At 40.2% G+C, this 13,513-nt stretch overlaps 1 protein-coding gene across 1 annotated transcript in view; it reads left to right on the top strand.

Annotated features, from left to right (window-relative positions):
• Positions 1-9,035, top strand: part of BEND4 (BEN domain containing 4) — a 28,480-nt gene extending 19,445 nt beyond the window's left edge. Inside the window, exons 3-5 of the mRNA XM_059471093.1 lie at positions 1,491-1,582; positions 4,857-5,097; positions 8,295-9,035. Coding sequence (XP_059327076.1) covers positions 1,491-1,582; positions 4,857-5,097; positions 8,295-8,512 — 551 coding nt within the window. The 3' untranslated portion in view covers positions 8,513-9,035. The remainder of the gene's footprint in view (positions 1-1,490; positions 1,583-4,856; positions 5,098-8,294) is intronic.
• The last annotated feature ends 4,478 nt before the right edge of the window (positions 9,036-13,513 follow it).

Genomic DNA, 13,513 nt, shown 5'->3' with positions numbered 1-13,513 from the left:
CAGTGGTAATGAGAAGGCATTTTATCAGCAGCACAGAGTTCAAGTAGAGCTGCACTTCATCTGCTGGGGACATAACAGGTTAAGTAATTTCCTGTTGTCTTCTCAATTGAGCCCAAAACCCTTGGAAGAACATAGGTAAACACATCCCTGGATAGCCTGCAGTGAGATTACTTACTGTGTGAGAAAACAGAAGCAGGAGTAAATACACTGATGGGTTGTCTTTACAGAAAAGTCAACGTGGGGTGCAATAACATAGAAATTTATTCATCATATCAGGCACTTTGCATGACTTCTGTGTGCAGAGGGCTGGATGTAACTCCTCTTATCCTACAGTAAAGGGTCTGTTTTGCACAGAGTAATTTTGTTTTGCACCCTGTCTGCCTAGACAGGGGCATAGTAAGCTGTGTGGTGTAAATGCCAAGGAAAGAGGGCAAAATACCCATAAATCCTACCTTCAGACATTCTCAGATATTTCAGTGCTTGCTTCCAGACTGCCAGCTTAAGATAAAGCCAAACACACCACATTTTTTCAGAAAAGAAATAATAAAATGCCAAGAAATAGTAATTTTAAAAAAAGGAATGTAAATATTTCTTTTGGGTTTTGAGCTGAAGCTATGATTAAATCTGAATACAAAAACAACCCATTCAAAATGTGAAAGTCATAAGGTACCTTAAAAACTATGCTTATTTAGTCTTGCACAAGCCAGTTGTAATGTTGGATTAATATCTGTTTAATTCTCCTATGGTGTTTCAGGCTCAGGAGAAAAGAGCTGTATTTCAAAAATACTCCAGAGTTAATCAGGGATGTGGCAGCATCTGCTTAAGAGAGACCCATAATTGAATCATCCCTAATTAACCTATCACCTCAACAGAAGGGAATAGGATGTTGGTACCACTACTGAAATGGATAAGAGTGATGGGAATGGAAAGCGGGGAGGATGAGGGCAAAGAGAAATAAAGCAATTTGCCTAACACCTAGTTTTATAATAAATCTGGGAGGAGGGAGGGAGTACAAATTGGAGTATACAAGTCATTGAATCTCTTTAGTATATTTAATCAGACTGTAGTTTCAAAAATATTTAAACATATTTACATGTTAATCAATGCATTATTTAGGTCCAGTAAATGTTTCCTCCTTTGTATGGTTTGGGATTTTTACAGTATTTACAGATTTTTTTTTTCTTACTATCATTACTGCTGACCTAATTTGTATTTGGAGTAATTATAATTTCAAACTTGGGAAAAAACCCTTTGAAAACTAGTGGGCAGAGAAATAAAAGTAATTTCAGAGATCTCAGTATAGGCAATACAATACTTGTACATTTATTAAATGAAATACCTTCACAAATCAAAATGAGAAGTATTTCCTATTTGAAATAAATCTCACAGACATAGAACAGAGATACTAAGGAACACTGCTTGATTTAATGTTGTTGTTCTATTTTGTGCTTTACAGCTAATGTACAGTAATTGCAATTTGTTTCATGCAGTGCCCTGCCAGACGGTTTTAGATTATTTGAAGACTGTACTTCAGCATCACAACCAGCTCATGGTACCCCAGCCAGCAGACCACCCAACCGAGGTAGTGTACAGTGAAAACACTAAGCTGCATCTCTTTGTGCTGGATAATTCATACAAACATGCAGGCAAATAAATCAGTAGGCGTTTAGTAGAAAAACAGGTTAAAACCTGTCATTTTTAGGTACAGTAATACCCTAAATGGAGGAAACACATCATTAGTATCATCTAGAATTATTTTACTGAGCAGCACCTAACTCCCTGCATCAGCACCAGGTGTGCTTGCCCTGCTTTGGGTAGCTTTTCTCTCCTCTTTCTTCATATTTATGGGTAGAATTTGGGCTGGGGCTCCCTGGTGACAGCTGTAGCTATGTGACTGAGTGTGGCTGCACGTGGCATGCTGCAGTTCAGGGTGTATCCCTTTGCTCCTCCATTCAGTTTTATCCTGTGCAAATTAATATATACATACTTATATTTATCACTAACTGTTATCATCCAAGGATTCATTTTCCTTTTTTTAATGCTCTTTTGCTTAACTAAAATTTTCAAGTACTGTAAAAACTGAGGCTGTTTTGTAATGTCTCACAAGGAATAGCTTGTCACAGTGTGACAGAATTTTTTATTCAATTAAACACACAGATATTAATCTTTTATTCATAAATTTTATCATGTACAAATATAAGCAGAGATGCGTTTGTATTTTTGGTTCTTCCTTCAGAGTCTGCTTATTTAATTTCTGGGAGGTTTTATGTTTGTTTTAGTTTAATGACTGCTGGACACACCAAACCACATCATATATTTAGTGAGAATGTTTTGCCCAGAAGTGCTTTACTCTCTGAGGAAGCAATGAAAGTGTATCTGTAGCAGGAATCCTGTAATTGTTTAACAGAGTAGCATAACACTATATCATGCCTTGGAGAAGAACGAGGAAAAATATCCTACATTTCAGGGGGAACAAGAGAGAAGTGTTATAAAATTGAGGCTGAGGAGTTACACGAAATTTATTACCCTCTCCTCAGTTAATAGCAGTGTGAGCTCTCATGAAATCTAGATGTTGGGCCTTGCTGCACCTGATTTTCATCAGTGCTATATATATATAAACACAGAATAGCTTCTAGGATAGCTTGCTGCTTAGCAAAGCCACACGTGAGCATCTGTCCCTAATGCCCATGAGCAAGCCTGGAGCCCAACCCTGTGCCACTGTGGGCTTGCATTGCCCTAGCCAGGCCTGGCAGGGCTTGGCAGCAGGGCAGCACCTACAGTCACCTCCAGCTTGTACTCTGCTGTGCTATCAGTAAGAATGGTTGTTGCTTCACTAAAGGATTTTTATAGGAAAAAATAGGTTTCAGAAATCAAAGGTAGGAAAATAACTTACTTTATATAAAAGGGATGTGAACTAGCTGCTGAAAAGCAATTAAGTACCAGTGTGGGGATCACGTGGTCCTTTGTACTGATGCAGTGGAACAAGCCAAGGGAGTACTCCTGCCAGCTCCCCTGTGACAAAGTTGTCACAGCTACTTCAGCATAAGAATATATTGCCTCCAAAGAGCTTTCCACACTGCCCCTCTGCTCTTCTTCCTTCCCCAACTCCTTCCCAGTGTTGGAAGAGGACAAGGAGCTGAACTGGATGGATTGTAATGTTCTTCCATGGCAGAGCTCTTCAGACATTCAGGCTTCCCAGGGGATCATGTATGGGCTAAAACTAAAGCAGCTGCCTGTGTCATGAATGGAGGGGCAGGAATTGACCCTGACCTGTTTGCAGTGATGGGAGGAGAAAATGAAGTGCAAAGAGAAAGCCCCAGATTTAACAGGGCTAGACTGCAGGTGAAGGGTTTTTCTCTTGGGGGTGAGAGCTTGAATTTACAGCTACAGGGGAGTGAAGTGTTGAGGTGTCTGGGGAGGAGTGGCTCTTCGGACAGACAAAGCCCATCTCTTGCCTTACATTTTGGCTTTCTTTGCAGCATTTTGGGTTTGTCCACAGCTGTCTTTGCCAGCAGCTTATAGCAAGACAACCAAGTAGCAGACATCACACAGGTGAGCCCCCAGTGATGCTAACCCCACTGGGAGGTGGTGTGACTCTAGATCATACAGATTATCTAATGATAATCTCAGCACAGTCTCACTAAATTCAATCTTCCATATTTTATCAAACTCGCAAAAAAATTAAAAACAAATACCTGAGGAAAAACTTCAAAGGTGCTCCCAAGCTGTCTCCCAGGATGCTATAATAAATATGTGAAAGGAGGCAAGGGTAGTCCTTAAAATAGTTTTCAGATATCAAAGGCCTGGAAGTGAGAACTTTGCAGCACTTGCCCACAAGTGTGGCTTGTGGCTGAGCACCTCCATGAGCATCTGACCTGCGTTTCTCTAGCTTACTGCAGGCTCCTGTCAAACCTCAGGGCTACACAAAGGGTTCACTAATTGGGCTATCAGATTTATGTGCTTTCATAAAGAGGGGCAGCTGTAAAAGTGAATGAGCATCTACGAGGGTGTGGTTTGGGTTTTCATTGTGTACTTCAATTATTTCAAGTATATTAACAGTACCATCTTACATTAATTGGGTAATCCTGAACTGTAGCATTTTATGGGCTCAAGAATTAAATACAATTGAGGTACAATTGACTTAAGAGGGCTTATAAATGTGTGTGGATTACAGGAATCCCCGTAATTAGTCCCACAGCATTCATTTAATGTTGGAATATCGAAGCACACAAATTATGAAGGTTAAAAGCAAAATTTCTTTCCAGCTGACACAGTGGCATTTCTTTAAAGCTATAATTTGAGTTAATACAGCATTCATTAATAATAATGAAGCTTTTAGTTTTCATAGTTGCTTTACTTATTTTCTTTACATTTTTCACAGTAACATAATTGCTGTCAAGTTTCAGGTGTGTTCTACAGAAGTAATAAATTTATTATAAAAATAGACCAAAAGAGTCGCCTCTGAAGGAAACTATCAGCTGTGATGAAGTGATCCATTTGATCAGGCTCTTCAAAGACCCTTTTTATGCATTTTACCATATTAAGAAGAAACATTACACTTAAATAGTATGCCCAGTTGCTGATTCTTAACTCTTTTTAACTTGCTTCTGAAAGTGGAAATTATCAATAGCTACGCCTCTCAAAAAGTATTCATTGTACCTGACCCACTATGAGTTCTAGAAAATGGAAATGTAATTTTAGAAGTACTCATTCTCTGTAAGAGTAATTAAGTGTTCACTGTGGGTTGTGTTTCGCTGTCAGTATCGTGGATAGTTAAAAATGTATCTTTTATTGCAACTAACATTTTCACTTATCTGCCTTGTAAAATAAGCAACAGAAATCTTTCACTTTTTCAGGGGAGTAAGCAGCTGCTGAACAACTACCCTGTCTACATCACTAGTAAACAGTGGGATGAGGCTGTAAATTCTTCCAAGAAAGACGGACGACGGCTCCTCCGCTATCTCATCAGATTTGTTTTCACAACCGATGAGCTTAAGTACTCATGCGGCCTTGGGAAAAGGAAAAGGTCAGTGCAGTCAGGAGAGACAGGTCCTGAAAGACGTCCTCTGGATCCAGTTAAAGTAACATGTCTCAGAGGTACTGCATCTTTTCGCTCAGTGTCCACCATATGTGATCTCATTTCACCACATTGGCTCTGCCTCAGTAGAAGCATTTTTGGCTGAACTAGAAGGGGTTTTGCAGGCAGGTGGCAAGCACCCAGAAACCCTCCACTTTCTTTTCATACATATATACAAGTGTGTATGTATGTATGTATAATATATGTGTTTGGGGTGTTTTTGATGGGAAAAAACAAGGCCTCTTATTTAAGAGAGGACCCAAATGCAAGAGCACATGACACTAATACACTTTAAAAAGCAGTGAAGCAAAACCAGACATTCCTGATTACACTCTTTTATAATAAGCTCAGGTAATTTGTTAACAGCAATACACAGCAAAACTAACCAAAGGAATAGTTACAGTTTAATGTTTAGTAAGAATATGATGCACAAGAAGACAGTGCATCATTGGAGTTAGAAGCTGAGTTTCAGAGTAGGTTTGAAAACATCTTCTAGGGTCAAGAATATCTTCAGGTTAATTACAAAGTATACATAAGCATGTTGTCCGGAATTTACCTTATTTTTATGCATACTGATGCAACATTGCCTTAAAATATTAGGGAAGAACTCTTTCCCATGTTTGGCCTGAAAAGGGAGGGGAGTTTTGCAAGCATTTCACAATGTTAGAGAGTGAGGATATTGCACAGAAAGGGTACAGATTGAAAAGAATGTTTCCTAAAATTGTTTGAAAAGGCCGGTAGCAAGCTTTATAACAAAACATACAAAACAGGACTTTTTAAAACCAAAGTAAAAATATGTTTTTAGTTTCAACATCTGCATTGTATAAATGCATATGCTTATTATTTCTTTAATTAACTCGTAGTTAACTTTATAGTATTTTTTGAGCACATACGTGAAATCTTGGTTGAACTAATCTCAAGAATGTTTTACTAATCAATGCAATATAAGAAGCTATATTGTGGTCAGTCAGTGATAAAAATATCTTCACTCATCCCACTGGAGTCCCAAGTGGTTATACACATCAGATGTATGGGCCTCTTCTCATTTAGGGTAGAAGAATCCAACAAGGCTAAGTAGATAAGGCTTGAGGTTAGGGTACAATATTGATGTAACCAGGTAATGAACTCAGATTCAACATACAGACAAATGAGGCAAACAAGCCCTTTTTGTACTACAAAATAATCTTTTAAGCTGCTGTATGAGACTCTAGCAGAACTCTATCAGAGCTAGATTGGAGGGCAAATTCATTGTACACTGTGCTGCAGAGGCCTAGAGAGAGCAGGGGCCCAGAAGTTCTTCTGGGAAATGAAGGCTGGAAACAAGTACTTTAGCATTTACTAAGTTACTTTAAGTATCACCTAATAATTTATGCACAAGCACAGTGTTGATACCCTTTTCTTCCCCTTTCTCTCACCTGCCCCTCAAGACTAATAGTAAATGCACCTGTATATGGAATTTTGCTTGTAGCCAGTCTCTTTTTGAGGTCCTGGACACGCAGAACATAGGGAACACTCCTTGGGAGGAAGAGAAAGGGTAATTTCTTTAATTATGAGAAGCTTGAAGACAAAGCCAAAACATGCAGTATGTAATGACCAGCTAAGAAAGCAGAGTAGACAGCTCTCCCCTTGGGCCTTTGTGTGTAGGTGGGAACATGACAACTTTCTCCAGTGCTGAGAGTTGGCCACTAGCTCCTACTCATTTACAAGCCAAGGTAACAAGTGTCTGACTAATTCTCAACCCAACTAATTATGCCTTTCCACCATAGCAGAGAGTGCAAATTGGTTCTCTGTCTGCACTCAGAGTTTAAATATATATAAACATATTTTTAATATATTCCTACAACTGACTGGTGTCTGGAACCAGTTTTAAAACATCCTGGCATGCTTAAATTATAGCATTACTTTACATGGTAACCATTTCTCTGAGAAAAAGATGAGTGTGGGGGCACATGCGAACATAACTAGGTAGGAATTACTGTTGCTTGTGTGGATTTCCAGGGAAGTGAATTTAAAACAGAGATTGCTATCACTTCTGCAGACACACTGCTGGAGGAGGTATGCAAAAATCACATCCTAATTGTCCAACAGATGAGATACCTTGCAGGCACGGGAACTCATGTAAAAGCACAGCATTCCCTGTCTGGAGATGTGGTGACAGTAATGAAGTTACCTTACACCACTTATTGTGCTGTTGGCTTGTCAACAGTAGAAAATAGAATTTAAAAATATCCTGGGACACACAATGCTGCATGAGGGAATTACTAATGTTACAGAATAAATAAGCAGCTCCATTTCTATATGAGCTACACTGTATCCAGTATCTCTAATAAGATGCCCTCACATTTAAAATCATATTTGGATGTTTCAAAGTCCAAATACATCTATTTGAGCTATGCCTAGCAGTTACAACTCCAGACTTGGCAGGGCACCTTCTACAAGCCTAGCATATAGCACGTCAAAGAATGTGAAAAATAAATTATAAAAAATGTAATCATCACATACAAATAGCTGTATGTGGCAGTAGCAGCTATTTAAATAGCTAAAATGCACGCAGTACAATTCATTTTCTCCTGCATTGAAAACTATTGCAAGGCTCCCCAAATCAGCTCTCTGATCTCATTTAGCTATTTCTAAGGCCAAATTAGTCTCTGAAAAAATAGGTGTAAAATACAGGGAGATGAAAATAGCAGAACTTAAAAGAAAGATCTCCCAAACAGACAGGAGCACCAAACTGAAATAATGGCAGTGACATTTTCCAGCAGGCTGGGGGCTCCTGCAGGTTGCAGGTGCTGAAGGAGCCAGCAGAGGGAGGTCAGGAAGATCCAACAGCAATCACCTTGAGGTATAGATACCAACAGGCTTCTAATGAAATATGTCCTGGCTCATGTTAGCTTTTACACTTACTGCACATGCTGAATCACAGCCTTCACTTCGAATTAGTTCTTTGTATTTCCACAAGAAAGGAGTTTATATCCAGGTCCCATGAGTCACCTAGGTAGCTCAGGTGTAACAACATACACTGCATGTGGAGAAGCACACTTATGCAGAAATAAAATAGGTCCAAGTGGCATTATCATGGCATCCCCCATAAGGCTTTCCTTCTGCTTAAGCAGAGCAGCAATACCTCCTTTCTTATTTCCCATGAGCTTCTGACACCTGGGCAATACCAGATGCTGCAAAGACAAGTTGCTTTCAATGCTTGCCTGTTTTCCTGCAGAGTTCATTAGGATGCACTGCACCTCCAACCCGGACTGGTGGATGCCCTCCGAGGAGCAGATCAACAAGGTGTTCAGCGACGCCGTGGGGCACGCACGCCAGGGCCGCGCCGTGGGCACCTTCCTGCACAACGGCACCTCCTACTACGAGGGCACCGAGCACCCGGGCTCGCAGGACGAGGTCTTCAACAGAGGCATGCAGGATGCTTCTGGAGATTGATGGCACTGAGAGCCACGTCGTGCTGCAGTAGCAACCACTTAATTTAGGAGAGACTGTTTGTTGAACATACTTAACCCTGCTGTCATTTAGGAGTCCAAAGCATGTTTGAACACATACTGCATACATTTCAGCTTCTCCATCCTACCATATCCCAGTTAACAGAAAGAAATCCATTTCAAGACCTGCTTTATGGGACTTCTCAGTGCCTATTATTTCCAAACCCTTCATAGCACACTCAAAGGGAACGTGCAGTCCATTTCATCCAGTTGTAGAGGAAAGGTCATTTAAAAACTATAGAAGTGTCTAAAGAAACAGCAGCTACTATCTCTTCAGCCTACTGATAACAATCCCAGGCCCAGACTCGGAACTGCTGGGTGCTATTTGCTTTCCCTGACTAGAAGATTTCCACAAGTCTGCACACTCAAAAGAGAAATAAAAAGGAGTGGTTTCCCATTTGCTAACAGAAAAGAACATAACTATGAATGCTACCTTAAAGTACAACACAAGACAGAAAATCCAGGGACTTTCTTAGCCAACTCTGTCAGGAAATTAAGCTTCCCGAGTAAAACAGCAGCACTCATCAACAGCAGAATCCTTCAAAGACCCAGAACAATAACAGGCATTTCTAACAGATAAAAATTGCATTGTATATCAGATAGACAGTATATTTATCTAGATTTCTAGAGGATTAGAGTTGATCATGACAGTTTTCATTAAAAGAAGATTGCTAAAAACAAATTGCCATTTCAGAAGACAGATTTTCCTTTGTCTGTTCCTATTCTGCAGCCATATTATGTAGCTTTAGAGGCTTTAAATTGCCTTTTCTTGTTTTCACTTTAATTTGTGCTTTATATCCGTTCCTTGAAAGAGGTGAGGCAATGTGCTGGTTTTGCTCAATGTTGCATTCAGGGAGGGGTTGGGCCAGAAGAATCTGGTTTAGTGTTCTGTGGTAGGTAGACATGAGATCCAGACTGAGAGCTGTAAGAAAAGAGCTGTTGGAGCAGAATTTGCAATGGTGCACAACATTGGAAGCAGATACTAGCTTTAAAAACAAAAGCTGATCCACAAAAAAAGTTTTGAATGTTTAGGAGTCCATTGTCCTTCTAAATTGATCCACACCAGAAACATGCAATGCCAAAGAAACAATGCCCTTTCCTTTCCACATCAGGGTGTTTCCGTCTCCTTACCTTGGTGTGCTCGCTCAGGCCAGTGTTGGCATCCTCCACAGCCTGAACCAGCACTTCCTGAGGCAACATTTCCCCTCTGGCAGGTAGAGGGAGCTGTTTTTGGGAAGAAATCTCACTTCACTTTTGGCCATCCTTAGTGCTACCTCATCAGCGTTGGCTCTCCTGAACGCATCTCTCATACACCCCCAGCTTTCCCCAACACCTTGTCAAGCCACAAGCGTAGCTACTGATGGCTTCCTTTGCCTTCTCCTCCCCTTCCCCACCTTCTCCCCCTGCACCAGGCAAGGCAGGAGGCACTGGTCCCTTTCTCAGAGGCCAGGAAGGGCTCTCTGGGGTGCAGTGCTCCTGGAGCCCAGCCTGGTTGCAGGGCTGGGGCAATCTCAGCTCACCCACACAGGAGCCCCCTCCTATCCTCACTCCTCTGCCTGTGGCTGTGACAGGTCTCTCCTGGCCCATGGGGCATCCTGGGACATGGGCTCACCATGCACTGCCATAGAAAGCACCTTGCTCAGTCCCTGTGTGCTTTAGGCCCTCAAATGTCCAATACCTCTCAGTTCACTTTAATTTTGGTGATTTTTTTTTTTGAAAAGGGGTTGAAAGGTACTCACTGGCCCCACTATAATTAATTTATTTTTCCTAAAGTCAACTAGAAGTTTAGTCACTCTCTAGACCAAGGGGTTTAGTACAGCATTCCTTCATTACAGACAGGAGGTGACTTTCTTGGAGCAGTCACACTACATGGTGGCCTCTGGAGGAGAAATTCAGTGTATAGAAATGTCACAGTACAGATATCCTATAGTAGCTTTTCGGTGTTGAACTTACACTTTTTTAAAAAGAACTATAATAGAAGATGTTACATTGCTCAGATGGTGTAAGTCTTGCTGGTCTATGTTTAATGTGGTGACACATGCCAGAACTATTTGGTAAAACATGTCAGAATGTGTGAGTCAACATTATACTGTAAATTTGTCCACAACGATATGTATCATGCTGTATTTTTGTAAACATTGTGATGGTTTCCTTTCAGATGCTTAATTGTATGATGTTTAAGATATAAACACTTTATAGCAGTCGCAGAACAGAATTACTGAACTGGACAGACCTCTCAATAACTGAAAGATTTGCTGAAATAACTAGTAAGCCTAGCTTTATTTTTAGTGTAAAAAGCATAGCCAGCATCCTGGAGCCACTCACAATCCTCTACTCTCATTGTGCAAAACAACCAAAAGTATAATTTCATCCTGAAAGCCACTTTGGCAGTAGAAATGGCTTTGCAAATTTGGACCTTTCTTTATGAACAAAATTTCGTCCTCAATTGCTTATGTGCACTGGCCAGTGACATGAATCATGGTCACAGACAGGCATTAACAGACACCGGCTCATATTTTTGTTCATGTTTTGTTTTAAAATAACAGAGTATAAAAACTTTTGTCAGTTGTCTGTTTTCAATTGCCATCATGGCTACTTAGCCCACACATTTCATTTTAAAAATCCCAAACCTTGCGCAACAACTTATTCCGAGTAATTTGTTCATTAGGTGTTATAAATTCACACATATTGAAGCATCTAAATATCTGCAATATGTTAGATATGGGACCTGAAATAATAGATAGCACATAAGCCCTTGCAGAGGGAGATATCCATATTTAGGCAGTGTGCTTTGTAAGCCAGCACATCCCTTCCCAGCAACAGAAGGAAACTGCTATCTATCATGTCACTCCAGGAAGTCCCAGGAGGACAGAGATTCTTGTCTTATCCTTCCATAGGCTTTAATCTTACTGTCATTTATGTATCTGCCTTCTCTCAAACTTTGTGTAGCAGCACCGCACGCCCATCTGTGCCAACATGCCTTCGCTATATTTTCTATGACAAATATTTGTGGAGAAACTGTGATTTAAAAAAACATTAATCCTGATATTTTTATTGTTATGGTGTAGTTAATTCTATGAATACTTTCTTATGATGATGTACTGTGTAGAGTAAGTACAGATTAAGGATAGACCTTTATCAGATATTGTACAAAAGAAAAGTGCATAGTGTAATATAGACTAGTAAGGTTTTTGTGACAATTTCTATAGGATGTGTGAATTGTTTTCTATGTGGCAACACACATTTCTTTTAAAGAATATAAAATCTTAGAGAATTTTTTAAACAGTCAATATTTTTAATTATAAAGACATTTGTTACCTACAGTTTACTATTTCAGGTGTTAATTCTAATTTGAATATTGGTTTTACTACATACCTCCAGTTCCATTTGTTCTGTTGCATAAAAAATGCACAATAAAAGCTAGTCTCTGGATAACCTGTCTCTTCCTTTCTCTAGAGGCAATCTTGTGTCAGTGTGACAGCCATGATGCCTGTGTCTCACTATAAATAGATATTAAAAGTTTTAGATTTATGTAAAGGGCTAGAGCATTTTCTTTTGCATTAAATGCTTGTTTGGTATGAAGCACCAGAAAGCACAGGAAAAGATTATGAAGAATTCAAGTATGAATATCATATAAATCATTTTCACCTCAATGTACAGCCACATAGATTTATGTGCTGGTTAAATAGAAAGACTATTAAAAAGAAGTACCCATCTACAATCTTAAAACCTGGATTTTGAAGAAGTGACGTTTAAATCCCATTTTAATTCAGAATCCAGTGATGGCTGAATGTATCCTGTTCTCTTAAACGCTTTAGAAAATCCTGGTTCCAGATAATTTGTAGAGGAATTACAGTGACAAACATTCACCATGGCAAACCACTGCTGCTGGGCTGTGAAGCCAGGGCCAGCCCACAGGCTGGTGTCAGCCACTTGAAATGGTTATTTCCATTCACATGTATACGTATGGTATACACACATATATACCATGGTATATGTGTATGGTATATACACACATATACCATGTGTATAAATGGTACACATTTTATAATGGTACCAAACAGTACCATTAGAAAACAGTGCTTTTGAGTGCCTGCAATGCTGCAAAATTAACTGGGGTTGGGCAAATATTTTCTAGGTCAGGAGCTTCAGCCTGCTGCTTTTTTTTTGGTGAAGATCACAATAAGTGAGAACTATTTTCTAATCTCTCCACCAAAGTAATTTCAGGTAATTGAGAAATGGAGGTAGAAAACCTGCATTAATCCATCTGCAAACAATTATAATTAGCTTCTCTCTGAAAAACTTTGACTTCCCAGACTTTTGGGCAATGGCTGGAAATGTCTGAGGGTAGGTCTGGTGGCAGGAGGGAACAGGGATGGGCTGTGTGCAAACCAAGCAGGGTGAAGGAGCAGTACAGGCAGGAACCCAGCAGGGAAGGCTGGCAGGGAAGAAGAGCACCTAAGCAGGGGACCAAAGGCAGCAATTGGGTTTATGAAGCTTGAAAAGAGAGATTAGGTCTAACAGCAGGGTGCATGGAAGGGGATAAGCATGAGAGGCAGTGCCTGGGGCTGGGCAGGCAGAGAGAAGGGTGCAGAAGAAGTACCTGTGATGGGGAAGAAGCAGGCCTGGGAAGTAACTACAGTGGAACAAGCAGCACAGATGGGGAGTGTAATTCAGTAATGTTGCATTTTATCACTCTTCCACTAAATACATGTCAAACATACTGGTAAGGCAATGGCTAAACTGTGCTCCTGCTGTACAGCAGTGCTGGTGCCCTCAGAAGCATGCCCATGCTGGCAGTTCTGTCTCTCCTGAGGCACGAAATGTCCCTGAAGAGAACTTTGGGGTCCAAGTCAGACACTGAACCTCATGCATATGCAGGTATTTAGTTTTTACTTCATTTGCTTTGAACAAGCTCAGCTGCAAGCTCATATTATTGAAGTGT

Source organism: Ammospiza nelsoni, chromosome 4 (genome assembly GCF_027579445.1).
Source record: "Ammospiza nelsoni isolate bAmmNel1 chromosome 4, bAmmNel1.pri, whole genome shotgun sequence".
NCBI classification, from domain to species: Eukaryota; Metazoa; Chordata; class Aves; order Passeriformes; family Passerellidae; genus Ammospiza; species Ammospiza nelsoni.
This window is presented reverse-complemented; position numbering and strand designations above follow the sequence as displayed.